The sequence below is a fragment of the Aplysia californica genome, unplaced genomic scaffold (assembly GCF_000002075.1).
Source record: "Aplysia californica isolate F4 #8 unplaced genomic scaffold, AplCal3.0 scaffold00031, whole genome shotgun sequence".
Lineage (NCBI taxonomy): Eukaryota > Metazoa > Mollusca > Gastropoda > Aplysiida > Aplysiidae > Aplysia > Aplysia californica.
In genome coordinates this window covers 1,214,537-1,237,980 of record NW_004797301.1, presented here as the reverse complement: position 1 = coordinate 1,237,980, position 23,444 = coordinate 1,214,537, and the positions used below count along the sequence as shown (strand labels likewise).

Sequence of the window (23,444 nt, the reverse complement as noted above, 5' to 3'; positions counted from 1 at the left end):
TCTCTCTCTCTCTCTCTCTCTCTCTCTCACACACACACACACACACACACACAATATGCTCATCGCCTTATGAACATAAGAAAATTATGAATAAGGACTAACTATCGAGATTTCATTTGGTACTTTTTAAAAATGAATTTTAGATTTAGACTCTGACTTTGTATCCCTCAAATGCTGTGGGAGAAAGTTCAAATTCAAAATAAATGGAGCTAGATGGGTAAAGGACCTCCCAATTAAAGACAATGTAAATTCTCCATCATCCACGATTATCCCCCGCGGCAGTGCCACTGACTGTAGTGTCTTTAGGCCATTCCCAAAGGGGGGGACATTTCTCCTTCAAGCACAGTAGAATTGTAAATGGGCTGATTCATCATGTCACGCTCATGACTGTGCCTGATCAACAACAGAGAACTGCTGCTTTTTCTTTCCTAATCCTTACTATTGTCATTTTCCTCTACTTGTTTTGTATGTTTGTCACACTCTTGTGACCTGATATTTCCAGGGTGCCTTGATAGTCGAAGCAGACTTTTTGCTGTTGAAGCTAGAGAGGTGAGCAGAGTAAGTCTGATTCCCTGTAAAGACTTCTCTGTTGACACCCACCCCTTGGCACTCATATGACCTTATGCAGTTGCAAACGCCGCAAAAAACCCCTACTAAATAAAAAATAAATAACAATAATTCCAGGAGCCGCATCAGCCTTAGAGAAAAGCACGCGAAGCATCTGTCCGACCTCCGGGCCTACTACGAGGAGGAACTGCGAGAGATGAGACAGCTGCTTTCCTCCAAGCAGGACCGCGAGGTGGGAACAGCGACCGACAGCGGCAACAGTGGCAGCAGCGGTGGTGACGGGGCAGCAACGGCTGCCGCAGCGATGAATGCGGGAGAGAGGATTCTGGTCAACGAGAATCACGAGCTACGACAGCGCTGTCAGCAGCTGGAGGATGATTGTCAGGATGCCAAGATGTGAGTGTTTGTGTGTGTGTGTGTATATAAGTTGTCTGTGTTGTGTGTGTGTTTATGTATGTGTGTGTGTGTTTGTGTGTGTGTGTGTGTAAGTTGTCTATGTGTGTGTAAGTTGTCTGTGTGTGTGTATGTGTGTGTGTGTGTAAGTTGTTGTGTGTGTGTTTGTGTGTGTGTGTGTAAGTTGTCTGTATATGTATGTGTATGTGTAAGTTGTCTGCATGTGGAGTTTGTGAGGGGGGGGGGAGGGGGGATGTTGTCTGTGTGTGTGTGGGGGGGGGGGTTGTCTGTTTCTGTGAAGGTGGACATTTTCTGTGTGTGGAGGTTGTTTGTCAGTGCGATGTGGGTGGTTGGTGGGTGCTCTGATATGGTTTGCTCCTTCTTTCCTGTTAACATCTATCAACCTTATCCCTCCTCTTTCTTTTTTTTTTTGTGTTTGTTACTCTCTTGTAATACCACTAACCTTCGACACTTATAATAAGATGTATTCTTGTTTCTTCTTCTTCTTCTTCTTCTTCTTCTTCTTCTTCTTCTTCTTCTTCTTCTTCTCCTTCTCCTTCTCCTTCTCCTTTTCCTTCTCCTTTTCCTTCTTCTTCTTCTTCTTCTTTTTCTTCTTCTTCTTCTTCTTCTTCTTCTTCTTCGACTCCTCCTCCGTATTAATTTTCACAGGAAAAAAGAGATGAATTCTCAATGGAAGTTATTTTTAAATGTGGACATCATTAATTTAGTAAAGGTTCTATGGATACGTGTAAACTCTCAAAATTGTCCAAGACTGGTCGATGTCTTGAAGAGTGGTATTATAACTTTAAATAAATTTTAAGCCTTGAGGGGGGGGGGAGTGGTGGTTGTTACAGGTGATGGTCTTGGATCGATGGATTTCAGAGCAAGTTCAACTCTATTCAAGTGTTCATTTTTTCCTTGTAGTAAGAGTTTTACTTCATAATGGTTTTATATTTCCATCATACCAAGTAAGTTTATTATTGTCAAAGATTATACTGAATAATGAAAATGGGCTTGAAGTGAAGACTGTAGCTGAGGGTAAATTCACTTTTGATTTTTGTTTAATGAAAAGTAGGGAAAAACAAAATTCTATGTATGTCGCGGCTTGAAAGTGCAGTAAAACCTCAAACCTGTAGAGAAAAAAGTTTCATGGAGTTCCTCCTTTACTCTCATTTTTGATTGTTACCTTTCACAGCCAAATCCGAGAGCTTCAGCAAAAGATGCAGGGCTTGGAAATCCGAGCAGTATGTGGTTTTTTTTCTCTTTTAGATATAAGCAGTAATTTGAGTGTGTATATACCTTTTACTTTCTAAAGCAGGCTCATGATATTTGTCCTGTAAATATCAAAGCTCCTTTGAGATCTAACTTTACAAAGCAAAGTCATAATAGTTCCTCTTAAATGTTCAAGCTCCTTTGCTGTTTAATTTTATAAAATTTTATAATTCCTCCATAAATGTTCAAACTTCTTTGCTTTCCTACTTTACTAAGCAAAGTCATGAAAATTCCCCTGTAAATGATCAAGTTCCTTTTCTTTCTATATTTACAAAGCAAAGTCATAAAAATGTCCTTGTAATTGTTCAAGCTCCTTTGCTGTCTAACTTTACAGAACAAAGCCATGATAATTCCTCTGTTAATGTTCAAGCTCCTTTGTTTTCTAACTTTAAAAAGCAAAGTCATGATAATTCCCCTGTAACTGTTCGAGCTCCTTTACTGTAAAACTCTTACTGAAGCTAAAAAATTCCTTCTCAGTCTGACTACGCAGAGCGCTACGACACCACACAGTCCCAGGTGTTGAGCCTGAGGTCTCGGCTGGAGGAACTCACAGAGTTTGCCAAGGAGAAGGAGAGTCGGGCCGGTGATCTTGACTCGAAGAACAAGCGACTGGGAGACAGTTTGCAGATGGCTTACAAGGTGAGGGGAAGGAGGGAGGGGAGGAAGGAGGGGGAGGGAGGGAGAGGGGAGGAGACGGGGACAGGGATAGAGAATGAGAGAGAGAGAGTGAAAGAGAGAATGGGGAGGTGGGGGGATTCGCTGTTGCGAGGAAGAGAGAAAAAGAGAAGGAAAGGAATAGAGAGCTAGAGAAAGAGAGCGGAAAAAACGGAGACAGAGAGAGCAGTTTGTGTACAGAGAGAGTGAGGGTGAGATAGGATGATGGTGTGGCACTGAGGTACAGAGAAGGAGAATACTTATCTTATAATGTGAACTCATATCTTCTTTACCTGAAGGCAAAGCATCTGACTGCTATACCAAAGATACTGTCGACAAGCTGTTCCAATTTATTAAGTACAGAAAGCAACATTTTTCAGGAGAAATACAAAGATTGATTTATTCTTTTTTTTTTTGGGGGGGGGGGGGGGGGGGGTCAACATTTAAAATTTGAATTTTTAAGAAAGTATATTTTTAGTACATGCAACTAACACCACTGAGCACACACACACACACACACACACACACACACACACACACACACACACACACACACACACACACACACACAGCCAAACACGTACACCTTTTCTCTTATCTCACATGCACATATATAATTCATTATTACTTCGGTATGCTTCCTGTGAGATGTAGAGTATACCTTCATGTTCAGTTATTTTGTTGTTATTCTTGACTAAAATAGTTTTTCTTTTTTTTTATTTATGGGATTTCAGAAAGAGAAAGAGCTGACAGAGTCTTTACACAGTGCCAAGACAACAATTCAGAGGGTGAGTAACATTAGAAATTCTTTGCTAGTGCTGAAAGTAGTCTGAGTGGGCTTCCCATTAGTAAATAATGATTCACCTGCTTAGTGTAAGCCTCTGGCCATACGCCATGTGGAAAAGTGACATATGAAGAGTGTTGCACTGAGCAATCGAATTGGGAACAGACAAATGCTGTTTAATGGACACTTGAAAAGACATATAGGCCTTGAATATCTCGCTTTCACTGGAAAAATAGAATGCAAAAGAGGCCGGGGTAGACAGTGAACAGCGTACTAAGAGATGGTTTTTTTAGAGCACCGGAGCAGAGAAATAAGCGGGCAACCATGATGATCGTTAATGTCTGTTTCAAATTTAACACTTGATGATGATGATGATGATGATGAGGATTGTGCTATTGTGTTTCGTGTGTGTTGTTAATGTAGCCTTTAGTTTCATTTATGTATGCATCGTATTTACCATTTAACCTAGGTTTTCTCAGGAGACATTGATCAAAGGTGGACTTTTTATTTATTTGTTTTCGGTTGATTGATTGAATAATTTATTAATTAATTGATTGACTGATTGACCCATTCATTCATTCATTCATTCCTTCATTCATTCATTTGTTCATTTGTTCTTTCATTCATTTATTCATTCATTCATTCATTCATTCATTCATTCATTCATATATTTTTCAATTGTAATTTCTTAAAATTTGTGTTGCATGTGCAGTTGGTGGACAAGTACGAGACCTTGGAGAAAGACCATCAACTGCTCAAGGTGAGTCCGTTGAGCTCTGTTAAGCTTTCTCTCTCTCTCTCTCTCTCTCTTCTGGCGCTGTGGCTTCACAAACGGTCAGCGATGCCGACAGCACGCAGGAACTCAACACTTGCCCGGGGGTCCTTAAAAAGTGCTGAAAGTGGGTTACTGAAATGTCCCAGCAGACGGGTTCTGGTAGATAGCTGGCGGGACATCTCAGGAACACATGGTCCATAGTTTCATCCTCCTCCTTGCAGGGTCGACAGGATGGATCTGGGTTGTCTGCTGGCGCAATTTTGAGGAGATATGGTCTCAGCATGGGTGATTTTTCACCAGTTCTCAATTGTTAAGCTTTAAGCTGAGAAGGCAATTTCCTAGTTGCCAGTTAACCTTTCCATACTTTTTCTCGTGCGTTGATTTAATTTTAATGTTTCGTATTTAATAAAATTCATGTAGGTATTTTGTTAGAACAGGAGTCTGCATTGTAGTGGTTGGAAAGGTTTTTCTTGAGTCTCTCCATGTGTGGTGGACGTTGTTTACCCTCTTAGCTCAGGTTGGCCTTGACTGGCAAGGTTAAAGCAGACAGCCTCTTAAATGATCTAAATTGTTTTGATACATTCAACACAATTATTCTGTTTAAGCTGTCTCACTATCGAAACTTTATTGGTAATGGGGATAAAAACAAAACTAAAAAACCCATAGAGTTGAAATGGATAAGTAATGTTTCAAGAGCTAAGAATGTGTTTCAAGTGTTATCCAGATTGTTATTTGATCTCACAGATGATGAATGGACTCTCTGTTGTGATTTGCATTTTTTCCATCTGTTGAGTGTTACTTTTTTACTAATCTGTTCTGTGTAGACATGGCTATTGTCTGGTTGTGGGTGGTTAGTGGGTCTTTGGGGAAGTTCACTCCATCTTTCCTATCAAATATCTATCGCCGTTATCTCTAGTCCTTTTTTTTTTGTGTGTGTATGTTACTCTCTTGTAACACCTAATCCTTGGCACTTTTGTGATCTGATTGGGATGCAAATGCTGTAAAACTCTTACTAAAACAAAACATTATTTTGTTACTTGGCTGTAGATGATTGACGTCTTTTGTGTAGTCATTTTGGTGCTTTGCTGTTGCATGCAAAAGATATGAATTGAACTCCTGTGTGGTGAGTTGTTTTTATTGACTATCTTCATCTGTCTGCCGAGATGTTGAATTCCTCTCAGCTTGTGTTGGCCCTGACTGGCAGGGCCGAAGCGGCTGCCTTTTAAATGATCTAAATTGTGTTGCTAGGGGCATAAAACACCTGTGACTGGGACGACCATGAGCCATAGACTTATTCAACTCTAAGTATGGTTTGATACATTTTGGTTTGATAATTATAATAATGAGAATTTATATAGCGCCTAATCTCTGGCAGGTTCTAAGCACTGTATGATGCAAAATGATGGATCAAAGGACAGAAAATGATACCATTTAACAATAGCATACACACACTCTACGTGTCCCATGGACAGCTAGAAAAACAAATTAAGAAGTCTTGGTTGAAGCAAATTATAGAAGATAGCTTATGACGAATATCAGAAAGTGACAGGAAAATTTCTTCGGGCACAATGCGGAAAGAAGCATTGGAGAATATTGTAACAACAGGCAAGTTTGATGGAAAGAGAGGCAGAGGCAGACAGAGGGAAAAGATACTGGACAAGATGACAACATGGCTAGGAGCAGCAAGAACAGCGGACACCATTTCTGCAACGCAAGACTAGAGTGAAGTGGAGGTCCATGATCGCCCACGCCAGTCGACAAGGCACCAGATGATTATGATGATGATGATGATGATGATACGCACACTCTCACACACACACACACACACGCACAAAAACACACGCATACACACATCCACACACTACTCTCAGGCGTGCACACATTCTCATTTATTAGATGCTCTAAATAGTTCTATTTGATTACTTGCGTATCTTTTTGCTCACCTGCCCCCTTTCACCTCCCACCATACAGGAGAACATGTCTACCACAGAGGGGAAACTCTTCAGCTCTAGATCTGAGGCCCTGGAGAGCAACAAGTAAAATATTTGCTAGTTTCTTCCTTTAAAAAATGAATAAATAAATACAGTAAAACACGCTAATAGCAAACATGTTGAAAGTAAATAGTGAACATGTACCTAGCAAAGCATGCACACAGCAAATAGATTTTCAAATCCCAATATTTTATTTACACGTGTATTCATAATTCTATATTATATTTGACTTATGTGTGATATAGCAAAATTTGTACAAAATGAAAAGATTTCCACGTACCGCTGATTTCACTATGTGCATAGTTAACTAATATTTTATGTTGGTGAATGTCTTACAAAGTCGGACTGTATTGTTGATCATGTTCCTGCAGCCCTTGGCCTTGTATCTTTTACCCCTGTGTGTTGAGTTGTAGTCCTTGTTTTGTATAGCTTTTTAATCATCTCAGATCTGCACATACAGCTAAAAAATTTGGAGGTCACTGCAAACTAAGGTTCCGACACATTTTCTTTGATTGATGTTAGCCTAAAGCGGGTGAGAGATGTGATAGGGAATTTATATGTGTATACAGTTATACATATATTTATTCATATATAGATAGATGATATAGATGAATTGATTGATGTTTCAGCAAACTGTCTCGGCTGGAGCTTGAGACGAAACAACTACAACACGACAACGAGATTCTCAAACACGAGCTGGCACTTGCTCGCAGGTAAGTGTTTGATAGACATCTGCCGGTAAATGCAATTAGGTCACCATTGTGACGTTACCAATAGAAAAAGAAAAAATAGCTTGATTTTTTTTTTTTTGGTGGTTAGTTGGGGGGAGGTCTTGCTTTTGTAATGAATGGTTTATTGTTATTGGCTCTACCCACCAAATGTTCTCAGTGGAACTGTGGGTTGCTGAGGGCCCACTGGTAGTTTCCTTCTTCTTTACTTTTTTTCTTTATCATTCTGACTTACCTCTCTTCCAGCACTAAATGACCATCACTGTGTCGATGTGCTTCTACTGTGCATTATAAGAACATGTAAAGATCCCCCCTTTGGGAATGGCCTAAAGACACTTCTGTCAGTATGACTGCCCTTGGGGGGGGGGGGGGGGGGGGGGGGGGGGGGGGGCAGAGTGTCTGCCTCCCACCCACTTGATTTGATTGCTTGAGAAAAGATGAGACAAATGTTACTGATCTTTAAGGGAAATTATAGGTGGATGTACAGGAACATCAACATGCGAAGATTCAGTATCAACATAGAAATGCCAGAATTGTAAATGGGCTGATTTATCAATGTCATGCTCATACTGTGCAGAAACAACACAGGGGGAAGTGCCGCTTTTTCTTTCCTCATCCTTACTACCATCTTTTTTTCTCTACTTCTTTTGTATATATTTGTCACTCTCTTGTAAACTGCTATTTCTGGAATGCCTTGATAGTCGAGGCAGACTTTATGCTGTTGAGGCTAGAGAGGTAAGCAGAGTAAGCCTGATTCCCTTTTTAGACCTCTCTGTGGACATCCACCCCTTGGCGCTCGTATGACCGTATGCAGTTGCGAGCGCCGTAAAACCTTTCCCCAAAAAAAGGGCACTCTGGTGCGGTCTGTTCCTTCATTCCTATCAAGCACATATCGTCCTCCTGGTCTTTTTTTGTACGTCACCTATTTGTTGTGTAACACTGTAAAACTTTACGAAAACTCAACTCCTTTGTATTTTTTTCTAGCTCCACCATCACTCGCACTAGCTATGAGGACGCCTACCAGCCCAGGGGTAGCCCCAGCTCCAAGAACTCTCGTAGCCCTCGGCAGACATCTCGGCCTGTACCAGAAAGGTAGGTGTCACAGAGAGCAGAGATGACTGGCCCTGAGGTTTGCTTGTCTGCAAGGACTGAATTGTTCTTAAAATAAATATTAGTCTGTGAGAACTGAACCGTTTGGGTTTTTTTCTTAAAGGAAGAATAAATGGAAATAAAAGAACTGTGTGCGTACCTGGAGAAAGGTACCGCAAGACTCATCTTAGTTAAAGGGCAATATAAATCAAAGATTAATTTTTCAAAACAAAAATGTAGTTCCATTCAAGCAATAATTTTCTTTAGCGAATTTAATTTTCTAGAATTTATGTTTATTCTACACTTAAATTGTAGTTTTCAAGATTTAAAAAAAATTTTTGACACAAGTCGTCTTACATTATAACAAAAATTGTGAGAGAACTTCTACTGTCAGAGCCCACATTGTGGAAGATTTTAGTTGTTCATTCATGAAAACAAATCCCATTTTACTGCATACCAAAATTTAGGTCAGCTTGTTACCTTTCTCCAGCTGAGATGTACCCATAAATGTAACAAAAAAGGAATTGGATTGAAGGTTTTATGCATTTATACCCTATTACACTTCACGAGTTAAGCAAAGTCACAAAGCCACTCATTAAGATTTCTAGCATTGTCTTTGACAACGATTTCTACGACTCGTTCATAAAACTGAACCCCATCACATTGCATATCAAAACTTAGGTCAGCTTATGTTCTTTCTTGTGATGTGTAGTGTGCATAAGTACATGGACACAATAGAGGAAGAGAGGCTTCATGCGTTAAAGCCTACCCTACGACACTTCATGAGCATTGCTAAGTCACTTTGGAAAATTTTTTGTTCTGTTTGATCATTACATAAATGCAATCTTAAGTGAAAAAATGTTAACCTTATTCGTACGCCCTGGGGTCATTTTGTACCCCCAGGGTTGTATTCTTCACATTTTAGAATACTTCTAGTATGAAGATGTTTTTGAAACTTTCAGTATTTCTCAAAAAATCATTTTGATAGACTCCCATGCAATGCGTACGAATCGGATTAACGAGTAAATTTTCTCTTTGGAAAGTGGTGACACAGAGTTCCCCATGTCGTATGGATACGATAGTAAAACACTGTACGGATAGGGTTAATGTCATTTTGCTTTTGTCAAATCATCAGGACATTTCGAAGTTTGTCTCGGGAGAGACAGGAAACTTCCACAGACCAGTCGCCAGAGTCGGAGACAGACAGTGAATTCACAAGGTTCGTCTCTAAGTTAGTTCACTCATTTACATACGTATCTTAGCGTATCTTAGCATTGAAAAACTGGCTGAAATCATGCCTGTTAGTTATCTTTCAGCCCAGAGGCACCAGGAAGTCGTTAAATCTCGGCGGAACCGCTGTGTGCAGGGTTACGTGGAGGTTACTGGCGGATACTGCGTGCTTCAGTTGCAGGCGTGCAAGTCATGCTGTATTTTACACTCTTGACACTAAATACTGGCAGCTACTCACTCTATCCGTGAAATATTCCATACATACTCGATCCTTGCTAAAACAGCACCTGGACATGGATGGCTGGTGCCTCTATAAATAAATCATTGATGGACATACTCAATCCATGAAATATTCTATTTATGTAGATAAAAGCAAGTTTCCACCCTCTCAGTCTTTGAAAACCTGATCTAAATACAATATTTACCTGTGTTACTGTGTGTGCAAAATGTTCTGAATTCCAACAAATTTAATCCGTGCGTATCGTAATCAAGGCTCTTCTATTTTCTAAAGTTCACTATAAATTACAAAGATTTTTGGTACATGTACAGAAGACGTATTTTGTTTCATGTGTATAAATTTCATCATTGTCAAAAGAATGGTAGTTGCGATATCAAGTCACATCCATCTGATTCTCATCTAGTGCCTTGTTATTTGCCAGTGTAACTGTGTGTACTGCATTCTATGCTGTTCTAGGCTCTACAGTTCTCCATTAATTTCAAAGATAATAGTTTCCATGTATGGCAGTGCATATTTCATTGTACTTCATGTGTATGAACTTCATCTTTGTTGGTGGAATGATTATTACGATATCAGGTAAAATCCGTCCGCCTGTGGTTCATTTTAACAAGTTTCCTGAAAACTGCTCATGGAACACACATATGAGTGACATATAAGAGACACACCTCGTCCCTAAATAAACCTTGTTGCATTTGCGGGTGTAAGAGCGTGACTTAAGTACAAAAGCAGCGGAGAAGAAAGGCTAGTGGAAAATACACTATGTAAAGGTTATTTATTATTATCATTCTCGTGAAAGGGTTGAAGAGGTGTTCTGCTCCAGTCAAACCAAATTCTCTTGTCTCCCTCAGGTCTCCTATCATCAGAGCGGAGAGGGAGTTGAAGAAGTTGCAGCACTCCTTGGATGGTGGCGAGTTCGAGCCCAAGCTCCAAAGGAAGTTTTATGGCACAGAGTTGTCATCTGGAAGCCACAGAGCAGGTTGGTTAGGGGTTAGTGTTGAGGTAAAAGTAAACTTGAGCCCTCCATTCCCTTAGATACTTACTTCATCAACTGTGCACATGGGGAGGGGGGGGATTCCACTCACTTTGTTTCTGTATGAGTACAGGGAAGAACATGGACACAAAATGGTCATTTAGTGCTGTGAATGAATTATGACAGAAACAACAGAGAGAAAGTGAATAAGTACCGTATACTCCCTAGGAAGTTGAGATTGTTTCAGAATGCCATCAGATCTGCTGGGGTAATAATGTAGATTGTAAAGCACATACCTTGCTGTTGAGCAGTATTTTGGGGTATACAAATGCTATTTCTCTTTATTACTAAGTAAAACTTGCCAGTGGCACCCTCCAATCACCCACATTCCGCTTTTTGAATGTTGCCTTAACATCATGAGTGAAAGGTGCCTTTTTCAGTGTTTTAGCGTCTGTAAAATGGATACTTGCACTGTATGATTCCCAGGAGAGTGAGATTGTTTCACCATGCTATAAGATGTGTTGGGTAATATTATAAATTGTAAAGTGCACAGAGCTTGCTGTTGAGCGGAAATTTGTCCTCATTATTATTATTATTATTATCATTATTATCATTATTATTGTTGTTGTTGTTGTAATTATTATTATTATAATATTATTGTTGTTATTATTTTTCTTCTAAGAATTGGTTGGGACTTTGGGGGGGTTGTGCCTCAAGTAAACTTTTATCTGTGTTTTTACCTACCCATGAGTACTTACAGGATGAAAGCTATTGGTTTATGAGCTCTAGTGTGGTCTGGGTACCTTTTCTCTTACCTGAGCATGGGTGGTTGGCAGACGCTCTGGTGCACTTTTGCTCCTTCTTTCCTATGAAACATCTATCGTCGTTATCTCTCCTCATTCTTATTTTTTATATATTACTCTCTAGCAACACTGTTAGTCTTTGGCGCTTATATTACTTTCTTGTGTTGCAGTTTCTTAAAACGCGGACAAAAACTAGTACTAGAAGAAAAAAAACTGTTCTATTTCTTGTCTTCCTCAGAATTTCCTAGCTCTCCAAATCGCTCAAACAAGTCTGGCTATTCAGCACAAGGCCTGAACAATGTAACAGCTAAGGACAGCAACAAAAGTAAAGGAATCCTACGGAGGGACGGTGCTACCACCTCCACCACGGCCAGTGCCCCGTTGTCGACAGTTCGAGGACCTGGGAGAGGAGAGAGTGCCAAGGTCAAAGAGGGGAGGTTGTCGGGGACCCGCAGTCCCAGGAGTAAAGATTTGAGCAACGCGTCCAGAAGTAAGTCTTTGTTGTTGTTTTTGTGTTGGACATGAGAAAGCCTAGCTGCTGACAGACCCAGTTGGGAGCAGCAAGTTATTGGAGACTTCACGATTTGAAAAAATCTTGAAGCTTTGATCAAAGCCCGCAAGCTGTGCATGTCCACAAGTTGAAATGAAGCTTTTTAAATGCTCAGTACATGAAAATTTTTCTCCATCAGAATTTGTCTCATGGGCCATAGCAGAAGCACAGTCACCTTAAATTCTTCCATTTCACTTGAGAAATATTCTCCTGTTGGAATGCATTGGTCATCATAAGACATTAATATACGAACTGTAATTTTTATGTTGTGTTATTTGTTATTGTAGGTTGTGTCACTTGTTATTGTTGTTGTTTTTGTACGGGGTCTGTCCCAAACGTAAGTTCACCGTTTTGTGAAAATCAATAATTTTTATTTTGCAGACAGGAATTTTTGTACATAGTAGAAATAACAACTTTTGATCTCCATGCACATTTTCTTCGATGTAGCCAGCGGTCAAACTTGGTGACCGTGTCGTCATGGGCCAGAGTCCTTAGAGCAGCATTTGTTTCCTGCATTTTTTCCTCATCTTTGTGGTTTAGTAAGAGTTTTACAGCGATCGCAACTGCATAATGTCATATGAGCACGCAAAACACAATTTGGTTGCATTCACAACCGTTCACAGCATGTCTTGGTTTTGGTCAATATTTAGATTAAGTCACAGCCCCCCTCAGTCCCTCCTTGAATTGGCGCTTTTATGACCTTATGCAATTGCGAGCGCCATAAAATCTCTACTAAAACAAAAGCAACAACCTCTTGGATTTTTTGGGGGGGGGGGGAAGAAATGAAAATTCCACCACCGCTTTGGGGAGAATACGTATTTTGGTTAAGATGTTATAAAGTCCTTGGTCTGAAAGGAGTATGTTATACCGAGATTTTACTGTATCATCCTTCTTAAAAAATTTTGTTTCCATTTTTTTTCTCAGAGCCGGTGTTTGAGAACGGTCTGAGCGGCGAGCGGGCAGTAGAGATGACCAAGTCGGGTGAGGTGTTGGCGCGGCCAGCCTGGGAAGACGTCTACACTTCGATGGCTCGCCCGTCAAACACCGGGAACAAATCCTCCAACCTGAATTCAGTAAGGGATTTGTGTGCTTTCCCAGGAAATTGAGATTGTTTCAGAATGCTATCAGACTTGCTTGGGCAATAATATAGATTATGAAGTGCATAGAGCTTGCTGTTGAGCGGGAATTTGCACTATACAAATGCTATCTATTATTTTTACACCCCCATCGGTAGATTTAGATAATTTAGGTGGCAGGCTTTCACCTTTTATGAAGCAGTCAGGAATATTGACAATAGGGCCACAAGTATTATAGACATTGAAAGAAATTTTCTGCGATGTCTTTATGGCATACTCATGTTCCGACAATACTGCCTAAGAAGGCAACCCATTGTCGAGGAGCAAAGTGGCCGTATTAAAAAGGTGGCTATCTTTCACAGTGTCATTGTTATGTAAATTATATGCAAGGGAGGAAAAGGGATGTGGTCATTTGTACAGGTGATTGTCTTATACAGGTAGCCATTAGAGCAGGTCCCAGAAAAGCTTTTGTTTGTTGTTTTTTTTCTGGGGGGGGGTTTGGGCGGGTGTGGGGTGGTTGTGTGTGTGTGCCTCTCTGGTGTGTTTAAATATAAACAGCTCTGGCAGTTTGTAAAGTTTCAAAAGTTCAAAGGTAATCGTGAGGTTGCGAGTTCGAGAATTCAAGCCACAGGCCTGATGTTGTCTCCTTGGTAAAGGCACTTTACTCGTGTTTTCCTCACTTCACTCGGAGAGGAATGGGTACGCGGCCAAAGACAGCGAAAGATCTTGTCTGTTTGTCAGTGTCTTAGCCCCTATAAATGACAGCTTGCATTGTATGCTTCCTAGAAAGTTGAGGTGGTTTCAGAATGCTATCAGGTCTTCTGGGGTAATAGTATAGATTGTAAAACACATAGAGCTTGCTGTTGAGTGAGAACTAGCCCTATACAAATGCTATCTATTATTGTTGTTATTAAATCTATGAATTCTTTTACGTTTTGTTTCAGACAAGGGACCAAATGCTGCGGGAGCGCCTTCAGAATATTGAGAACCTGGAGCGGAAATATGACGATCTTCAAAATGATAAGCGAAAGGTAGAATTCACTGATTCTAATCTTTGTCTCACTGATAGATTGTGTATGTCTGAACACTAGTCAAAGGATTTGTGACCGTTACGCCTATGTACGTAATCTTTTTAGTAGAGAGCCTAATGTAAATAGTTGTACACCAAAATTGTCCCTTTTTTTTTTTAGCCCATATAAATTAATTATTACTATAAGATCACTTTTTTCTTTAGGTACCAATTTCATTCGTAGTCCATAGGCCTCCTCTTCTTGACGAGGAAAGATGCTTCTTTAAGTTTTGCTGCACTCTGCCTTATGTTGCTGCCACCAGTCTAACTATCTTTGTATTACTGTGAAATATCTTTGTGTCTAACGGTGACCCCAATTGTTATAGTAGGCTCTAAAAATATTCATGGTGGGTAGTTGGGGAATGCTCTGGTGTGGCTTGCTCCTTCTTTCCTATTAAACATCAATCGACCTCGTCACTCCTCCTTTTTTGTTTTTGAAATTTTCCTATAACACCTTTGGCCTTTGACTCGTATGTGAGCTATTTGTGTTGTAAAACACTCACTAAAGCAAACAAACAAAATGTTTGCCTGGAGTAAATCAAATAAAGGGGGAAAAAAATCAATAACTCAACCAACAACCACCTACCCACCCCCCCCCCAGACGCCTACCTCCCCATCCCCACCACCCACACTCATACAACACAGTCACAATCATATGACCCCCTACCAGTAGTACCAGCACCACCACGAATAAACTTGACTGATCAGTGTGCTGTAACTGGTCAGTGTGCTGTCACTAGTCAGTGTGGTGTAACGTTCCATTCTGCTGATTTCAGTTTGAGTCGGCCCTGAGCAAGCTACCGTCACAGGGACACCGCCGAGAGAAGGACCGCCTGGAGACAGAGCTTGACCGGCTGGACAGAGAGCTGGGCTCAGTGCGCATGTCCCTCAAGAGGTTTCATGTGCTCAAGTCAACGATATAGCAGCTCTCCGAGTTCTCCGGGGAAAAGTTTTGGAAATTATAACTCTGGAAAGAGCCATGGAACTTCCAGTATCTTAATCCTTCCATATAAAGCAGTGAGAATGAAGAGATATATATAGAAAATGTATCAGTAGTTTCTGTAAATGCTATTACTTCTTATCTCAGAGGAGGTGAAGCAGATGGATGTGCATGTACAAATATGAAATGCTTTTATGCGCGGGAGGTTGTGGGGAAAATGGCATTAAGAATGCGGATACATCATAGAGAAATGAATAGTTCTGTGGCAGAACTCTGTGCTTCTTGAAATTATAACATTGAGAAACTTGAGTTTCACAGACAGTGCTGATGTATCCAGAGAAGTGCATATCCCAGCTCAACAGTAAGCTCTATGCATTTTACGATCTATATTATTATCTTAGAACACCCAGAAGCATTCTCAGCTACCTTGGAAACCTACTGTGCAAGTAGCTAATTAAGTGCTTGAACGCTTACAAACTGACAAGAGGTTTCATTGTTTATACCTTGGTACCCATTCCCACCTGGGCGAAGTGAGGAAATTTCGAGTAGAGTGCCTTTCCTAAGGACATAAAGTTGGGGCCCTGATGAGTTTTGAACCCACAACGTTTTGGTTGCAAGCCCAACAGCCTTATCATTAGACCGCTGATGTCACCCAAACTCACAAATATACAATGAAGGTGTAGAACCCTAGAAAGAGGTGTGAGGTTAGTTCTGGGACCAAGAGGATGAATCCACACGATAAGGCTCAGAACTTGGACCATGATAAAGGACCGAACTTATTTTGTTTCCTTTTGATATCTGAAGCGTGCTGACAAAATAAGTTACTGCTCCGTTTTTTGCCTCATGGACACTGATAAGTGAAATTTATAGGTCGAGTTTTTACAGTTCATTAGCATAAAATGACGAAAGACATTTTGTACTTCTAGTTCAGCTTACTGACTGGGCAAGCCTTGCCCATCTTCCAATGCTCAGAGATCTCCATCTCTTTCAGCCAACTGTAATCCTTCCCTTCATGACAGCTCCTGCATGTCTGTCGTATATTGAATATGGTGAACGAAGATGCCGTCCTTCTGTACAGTGTGCGTTCTTAAATGCACCCTACAGGATTTCATTAAACTGACTGTTCTACAATTGCTTTGAACAGTATTTTATCAGAAAATTAAGGACAGCTTTGAAATGTGCTATATTGCATATGTGCCAGTCACGTAAATCTGTCATTTTGAAAAGGACTGCAAAATGACTGAATCTGTTCACCGTCCTGGATTGCAAAAATTAATTGCGGTAAAAGTTGTTTTTTTAAACCCATCCTATGTAACAATGGGATTAAAGTATTGTTTGAGAGTTCCTAAGACAGGTTTTTAGCTGCCATTTCAGTTCTTTTAAATACATGCAGTGATATGTGCATTTTGCTATCATTCAAATTATATAAGTAAATAATTTCTTTTTTAACGAATTATTAAGTGCATTATGGTTTGGGGGGTTTTTATGCGCCCTGTTAAAAATTCCAGTTTACCGTATTATTGATCTGTTATTAAAATGTTGTACTAGCAGTCATGCTGACGCACAAGTCACTGAAAATTACTCTTCTTTCATCAAATAACGAGAAGACTCATTGTTGTTATCTACTTTTTTAAATGGTGTGAATATTTTCTTTTGTAGAAATGACCTAGTTTCTACCTAGGGCAAAGTCAAATCTTCCGTAAAATTTCGCTTTGATTTTAAACACAGTTGGTTTTATCTATGTACGTTTCTTGGTCTGTGGGGCACAGATGATCCATTTTAGATTGTTTTTTGTGTTGCCACTTTCTCTAAGCAGTTGTGCCTTATTTCAGATGGCGGCCAGACAAATATATGCACCTAATTAGCAATATCAGTTGATTTGGCTTCAAGATAATCCAAGTGTACTCCTGCAAGTTGACTTTTTTCTCCTTGAACATTGTTTATAAGTTTCTTATTCATTCGGTTTTTGTATATATGTCATCAATCCATAGTCCTTGTACGTAAAGTCTTCTTACTTGCCTGCATATCAAAATACTGTTTTTAAAAAATGTATTAAAAATACCCCCCCGTCTTTTGAGGAAAAAAGAACATTCAGCCTTAAACATTATACAGTCTTGCACACACACATAGTGAACACAAGCATAGTGAACACACACTTTTCCTACAGTTTTTAAAAGTCTTGAATTTTGTCTTATCCATGTCTTTCCTTTGTATTACAACATTTATACATTGTGGAATTAGTAGGTAATGAAACGGTTTCCGTGTCCCACCGATTTCAGTTTGTGCATGCTGGGCTGTATGTTGTTTTTTTGCGACAGGCTGATGTGGAGTGTGTAAAAGATTCCGTAAAATTTGTTTAAAGTATTGTTTTTTTCCTCTTGTATTTTTGTTGTTTCAGGTAAAAAATAAAGTACTGCCCACTTGCAGTGAAATTACTTGATGAACTTAAAACTTCTTGACAATCCTTTCTGTGGCTTTAGTTTTTTGTTTCTTTTGACAAGACTACACTTTGCTTGAAAAAGAAACCAAAGTTTTGGTCCTGTAAATTTATTGTAAGCAAGCTCAATTTGAAAGGAAACTGTCTCAATGGTTTATCGCCTTTCTTTTTTTAATCTTCAAATCAGGTCGTCATTTACATAAATTTACATGATTTTGTCACGTGTGGTATGTTTCTTTTATTTGTAGCTTTATGCGTAGGGTTGGCTTTATCTTCTATACTTGTTTTCGTACAGCTATGTACAAAGAGGTAATATGTGCTACATAGGCATAAAATTCTTTCTAAGACTAAGCAAAAGAAGCAGGTTTGTGTTGGTCTGTGTCTTTGGCATTTGTTTGTTTGACAAACCCCCCATGTTGCATGTTGATGGATAGCTAGAGGACCTCACTGGAAATACTAAAATTGATAATCATTTAGATAATTTCTAGAGTCCCCATGTCTGTACTATACGCTTTAGTTCCTTTACAATACCTTCATCTTCACACAAGATACATGTGAATGAACATGGATACATAAATACGCTCTTAAGAGTAAAGCTCTCTAAATTAACACAATCGATGATGATATATTATGAACATAAGAGTTCTGTACTCGAGGACTTAACTATCAAGAGGGCATTTCATAAGATTCATTTTAAATTTACCTCCGATAGTGTATTCGTCAGTATTGTGGGAAAGAGTTTCAGAGAGATGGAGCTTACTAGAAGAGAAACGACCTCCCGTCGAGGTTTTTTTAAAAACTTCCATTCACTGGTGTTCTAAGCATTTCTTTCCTGGCCAGTTGTTTATGTACCTCATCTTGTGCTCCTCTTTATGGCTGTATTTTCACAAACTGATAATATTTGTTGTGGTCCTGTTTTTTTCTGTCGTTATGTCTTTTACACCATCATGTCAAGTCAGAGGAATGCAGCTTTTGTTTTCGTGTTGTTCACAGTGAGTGAGTGTTTATGATCAGGACGTATATTTACCTTCAATGCAACGGAAATGTTTTCTTGAACCGTCATCAGAAACGAACAGCTCGTCTGTTTATTGACTCCTTCTGCATGAAGTGCCTTGTTTCTTTCACCGCTTCTAGGCAGGTTCGAATTTCCTGTTGCCACTGGGCCACCAACGTGTTTTGACTTTACCTGAGGGCATTTGTCTTCAGAGGGTGGAGGAGTAAAGCTATTTATGGCTTCACATGTGTTTGAGAAGCATGAGAAAGTTGACATACTGGCGTCCATAGTGTAGTGTTTAGGCACTTCACCATTGCACACAAAAGTCCTGAGTTCGATTCTGGAGTGGGAAGAATTTATTTTGACTACCTCGGTCTTTCTGATGTGGTGTTGTTTCCCTCTCAGCCTGGGTTGCCCTGAAATGCAGAGTAGATCCCCACCTCCTAAATGATCTCAACCCCTTGACTCCTACATCTTGATTACTATTATCCCCCATCCAGGAAGGCTGTCATTGAAGCTCCTTTGTCAATGGAAACTCATTATTGACCTCCTTGATATCTCCGCTGCTGCCTAATTTTGAATAAGCCAGCAATCATCGGTTAAAAAATGTGACCTACTACATCTTGTTCTCTCAGTTAGCAGTCAAAGTTGTGTCAATGGGGGCGTCTAAAATGCCTACATTTAAATATAGATTTAAGAGCTGACATGTAGTTACAGCGCTGTTCGAATGGGAAGATGTTTGTTAAGTTGTGCAAGTGTTGTCTTCTACCCTTTCTTTTTCTCTCTTCCACCCCCTCCCTATTTTTTCCCCTCTCTTAGTCATGAAATATCTGTGATACACTGTTTGTACAGTTGTGGCCTCATATTCATAATAATGATAATAATAATAATCATTATTATAATATTTCTTATTTGTATAGCTCCTACTCACATGTACATCCAGTTCTAGACGCTTACCCCAAATTCAAGTACAATTCATATATAATGCATGATGTTGTAGTCGTTTGTTCTTATGGATATATGCCACCTCTGAGTTTCTTTGTGGCTGATTTTGGTTGTGAGCACTCATGTGTACTCTTGTTCTTTACAATGTTGAGTGTGTATGGATCTCTCTCACATTCTCAATTAAAAACTACAAAAAGAGATCAAAGCATAGTCTTTTTTTTCAAATTCCTACTGCTCAACACAATGATGACATTGAAAGATGAAACTTGTTTAAAATAACCTCTAAATGAATATTTCAGCAGTTCATGATGTAGATGTAAAACACAAAAATGTTTTTAAAATACTACACATGAAAGTAACAGTAGTCTCTGGGGTCTTAATTTTCAGAAAGGAGGAAAATGTGACATCACCAGTTTTTTCCCCTGCAGTCTTCAATTGTCACTAAAAGTTTGACAAGTTTTTGCCTGTGGTAAATAGTTGTCAAAACGTGGCGTGATTGAGTCCTGATTGTTCAGTATATTATGCCAGGCAGCTAGATAAAGGGACTTTGTTATTCAATTTTTCTTTAATTATACTTCTTGCTGCTACTATATATATGAAAGTAAGATACTAGTTTATGTATGAGATGCAGATGGGCATATGGATGGTGCTCTTATGGAACCTCGCTAACTCAAATATGTGTATAATTTTAAAAAATTTTTTTGCAACAAGTGATTCCTGATACCTCAATACACAATGTGTATAAGTAAATATTGAATCCAGATTCAAATTAAGAATGCTCAAAAACATACTTTAAATTCTGCATGCACCTGGCTATCCACCACAACAAAATAAGTGATCCGTTGAACCTCCCTAATGCTATATAATGAGTTTTCATCAGACAGAGCGCTGGTCGATCGCCATGGGTCAGTGAACTTCACTAAAGAATTGAGGGACAAAGAAGTTTTCACACACGCGAAACATAATAGCTCACTAGCTGGCCATCAGGACATCAAGGAACAACCCAGAGCCTGTTAAACATGTGCATGTAAAGACAACCCAAAGATAGAGAGGTTAGAATGGAGCAACCAAAAGCTAAGTGTGCTCTGTTCTAACATCGCTAACACATTAGTGAGGTTCAGTGGAGCAGCGCTTGAGACGGAGAGCCCCGCTTAACAAAGGATGTTTTGTCGCTAACTCAGATTGCTCAGTAATGTGTTCTAGTAAATCTCACTTCTTTCTTTATAGAATTTTGTCTATGGCCCTTGACAATACATTGACAGAATTTGATTTCGCAAGTATTAACATTAATAATGTCAGAGAGTCTTTTGTCTCTCTTGTAAAACTTTAAAATTCGAGTTAATAAAGTTCTAACAGAGCGCTATGTCTATAATTTTAGTCAGCTGCAGAGAATATGCTGCTGATTTTATCATGTGTATTTGATGGTACTGATTTTGCAAACGTCTTCAAATAGTATTGAAAATGCTCGTGTCCATAGATTTGTTGATTTAATTTTATGCTAGTTTTAGTATGTGTTGATGAAATGAGAAGTTTTTATGAGCCTTTTGCCTTCCAACATTGGCCTTTTGAGTAGGGAAATGTTCATACTTGTTCAATCAAAACTGTGTTTGGAATAAAGGAATCATAAATCAGAATTGTATTGTATCTAGAGTTGTCTTTGATTGAATGTCCTCATGGGAGAAGAAGAAAGGCTCCAGAGCACCCTGAAAATGTCTCTGAAAGTTTTCAGCACGAATCACTTACGGGAGAGCCTAGGCCCCCAACACACCCAGTTAGAGAACAGCATTCACTGATGGCAGCAACTCATATGAGGCTTCATGAATTTGAAATGCTGAAGCTATGAGGGAAGCCTACAAAGCTGTGCTCATCCACTAGAGGAAATCAAACTTACAATCTTACATGCTCAAAATATGGCTAACTCTTCTCTCCCAGAGTTGGTTTCTTCATTGTCACAGCAGAACCAGAAATTATCTAGATACTTTTTTTCTTCTATTTTGCTTGATTAAGAGATATTCTCCTCTGCAGACGCATTGATCATTTTCAGACACTGATGGACAAACTATTTTCATTTTTACTGCTAATTAGTAGAACTTGTATAGTTGAATTTTGAATAATGACAGCTTGCTGTCCTCTCTCACATTCTGTTTCGTTGTTCAAACCTCCAGATGACAGGTTGTAACAGACTGAGAATTCATATGTGCCTGATATCATTTCCACCGTCCCTGGTAGTTTTAAAGTCTGCCTGTATGTGAATCTGTCTTTTGTCTTCACTGGTAGATATAGGACAACACTTTTTGTGAAGTTTGGTTAACTCTCTATCTCCAGAGCGGCTTTTCCCACAATGCTAGAGCCCAGGTTTGGTACAAAACTTAATGGTGACATACATGTCACTAAATTGGTCTTAAAAAAAGAACTTCCAGTGAAAGAGACCAGTTTTGCAGAAAATTAATATAACGTCCATGTCGTCGTAAAGGAATGTGCTGGAGCCTTTTCCAGTGGTTCTCTGCACAACAGTTCGCACATCAAGCCACTGGGAGCGACTTGCAGTGTGTATCTAAGCTCACAGCAATGTTACAGAAAGCCTAATCAATATTGTGATAATATATAGCATGCTGACAAAATGGGTTTCTTCTCAGATTTGAGCCCTATGGAAATAGATACATCACTCTTATATGTGAAGCTTTTACAATTTGTAAGTGTGAATTAATAAGGTATCAATAGAAAATCTACAAATTTGACCCTTATTATGTCGATTTTTGGCAATATCTCCTTTTGTGGATTACGAGAAGTAACATTTTGTCAGCACGCCTCACATATTATGATGAAATAACTATAATGTCTACAATACACTTAGCAAACATGCCACGTACTGAATAGATTTTCACGTACCGCATTATTTTCTTGTACGTGTATATTCTTTGTATTTAAAACATGTAAGTAGCAAAATTCGTACATAACGAAAAAACTTTTGCATACTGCCGGTTTGACTATGTGCATGCTAGACTCTGTGTGTGTGTGTGTGTGTGTGTGTGTGTGTGTGTGTGTGTGTGTGTGTGTGTGTGTGTTTGTGTGTGTGTTCACAGGTACACAATAGCAGAAAAACATGACCTCTGTCCTAATTAGTACCGTTTAGTATGCTCCGCGACTATAATCATGTCACTTTATTATTATTATTATTATTATTATTGTTATTATTAATATAATTATTATTTTAATTTTATGAATGTTGCTATAATTGAATTTACTATTGTTGTTATTGTTGATGTTGCTATTGTTTTTTATAATTAATTACTGTATTACAAGCATCTTTATTAGTATTAGTTTATCTTTTCTTCTTGTTATTTTAGAGGTTTCCAAATACCCGTCTGAGGACCACTTTAACGCTGATGTCCAATGTTTCATTTTGTCTGGCTACAAGTAGAAGCTGAAAAAAATGTTTCTGAATCACTCGTTAACACTCTTTAGCCTTCAGATAATACATGTTCTCTTATTAGTCACAATTCCGCACAATTAATTTTGAAACATTCACATTACTGTCTGTGATCAACAGACTGATCCATTATAATGATTGATGAAAATTTATAATTTACCCAATTTAGTTTTACCAGCTTAACAGTATAGCCTACTTTGTAAAGACAGTGGTACCGGTAAAATCTTTCTACAGTTTTCATCTTCTACTACAAAATGAACATTATGGAATTATGGCAGCACTCTTTTGGGATGTAGATAATTTTTATATTCCCTTGTTAATTTTTCAGTTTCTGCTGAATTTTTGTCCCTTCCAATTTATGCCATTTTTATGGAGCATATGGCATGTTTTATGTGTCTCGACACGGTGGAATCAGACGCTTGCCAATTTTTGGACTTGTGAAAATATTGGTATCCTTTTTGAAGTTGTTCATTTGTCTTGCTTTTGGTAAAAAATAGGCCTACTCATCT

At 39.0% G+C, this 23,444-nt stretch overlaps 1 protein-coding gene across 1 annotated transcript in view; it reads left to right on the top strand.

Annotated features, from left to right (window-relative positions):
• LOC101859997 overlaps positions 1-21,139 on the top strand; it is a gene marked incomplete at its 5' end in the record, with an annotated part of 45,084 nt that extends 23,945 nt beyond the window's left edge. The window contains 14 exon segments of the mRNA XM_035973800.1: positions 685-963; positions 2,156-2,204; positions 2,710-2,871; positions 3,621-3,674; positions 4,383-4,430; positions 6,417-6,481; positions 7,066-7,149; positions 8,149-8,256; positions 9,389-9,472; positions 10,570-10,697; positions 11,733-11,984; positions 12,969-13,117; positions 14,065-14,151; positions 14,966-21,139. Of these exon segments, the coding sequence (XP_035829693.1) occupies positions 685-963; positions 2,156-2,204; positions 2,710-2,871; positions 3,621-3,674; positions 4,383-4,430; positions 6,417-6,481; positions 7,066-7,149; positions 8,149-8,256; positions 9,389-9,472; positions 10,570-10,697; positions 11,733-11,984; positions 12,969-13,117; positions 14,065-14,151; positions 14,966-15,112 (1,696 nt within the window).
• Between the last annotated feature and the right edge of the window lie 2,305 nt (positions 21,140-23,444).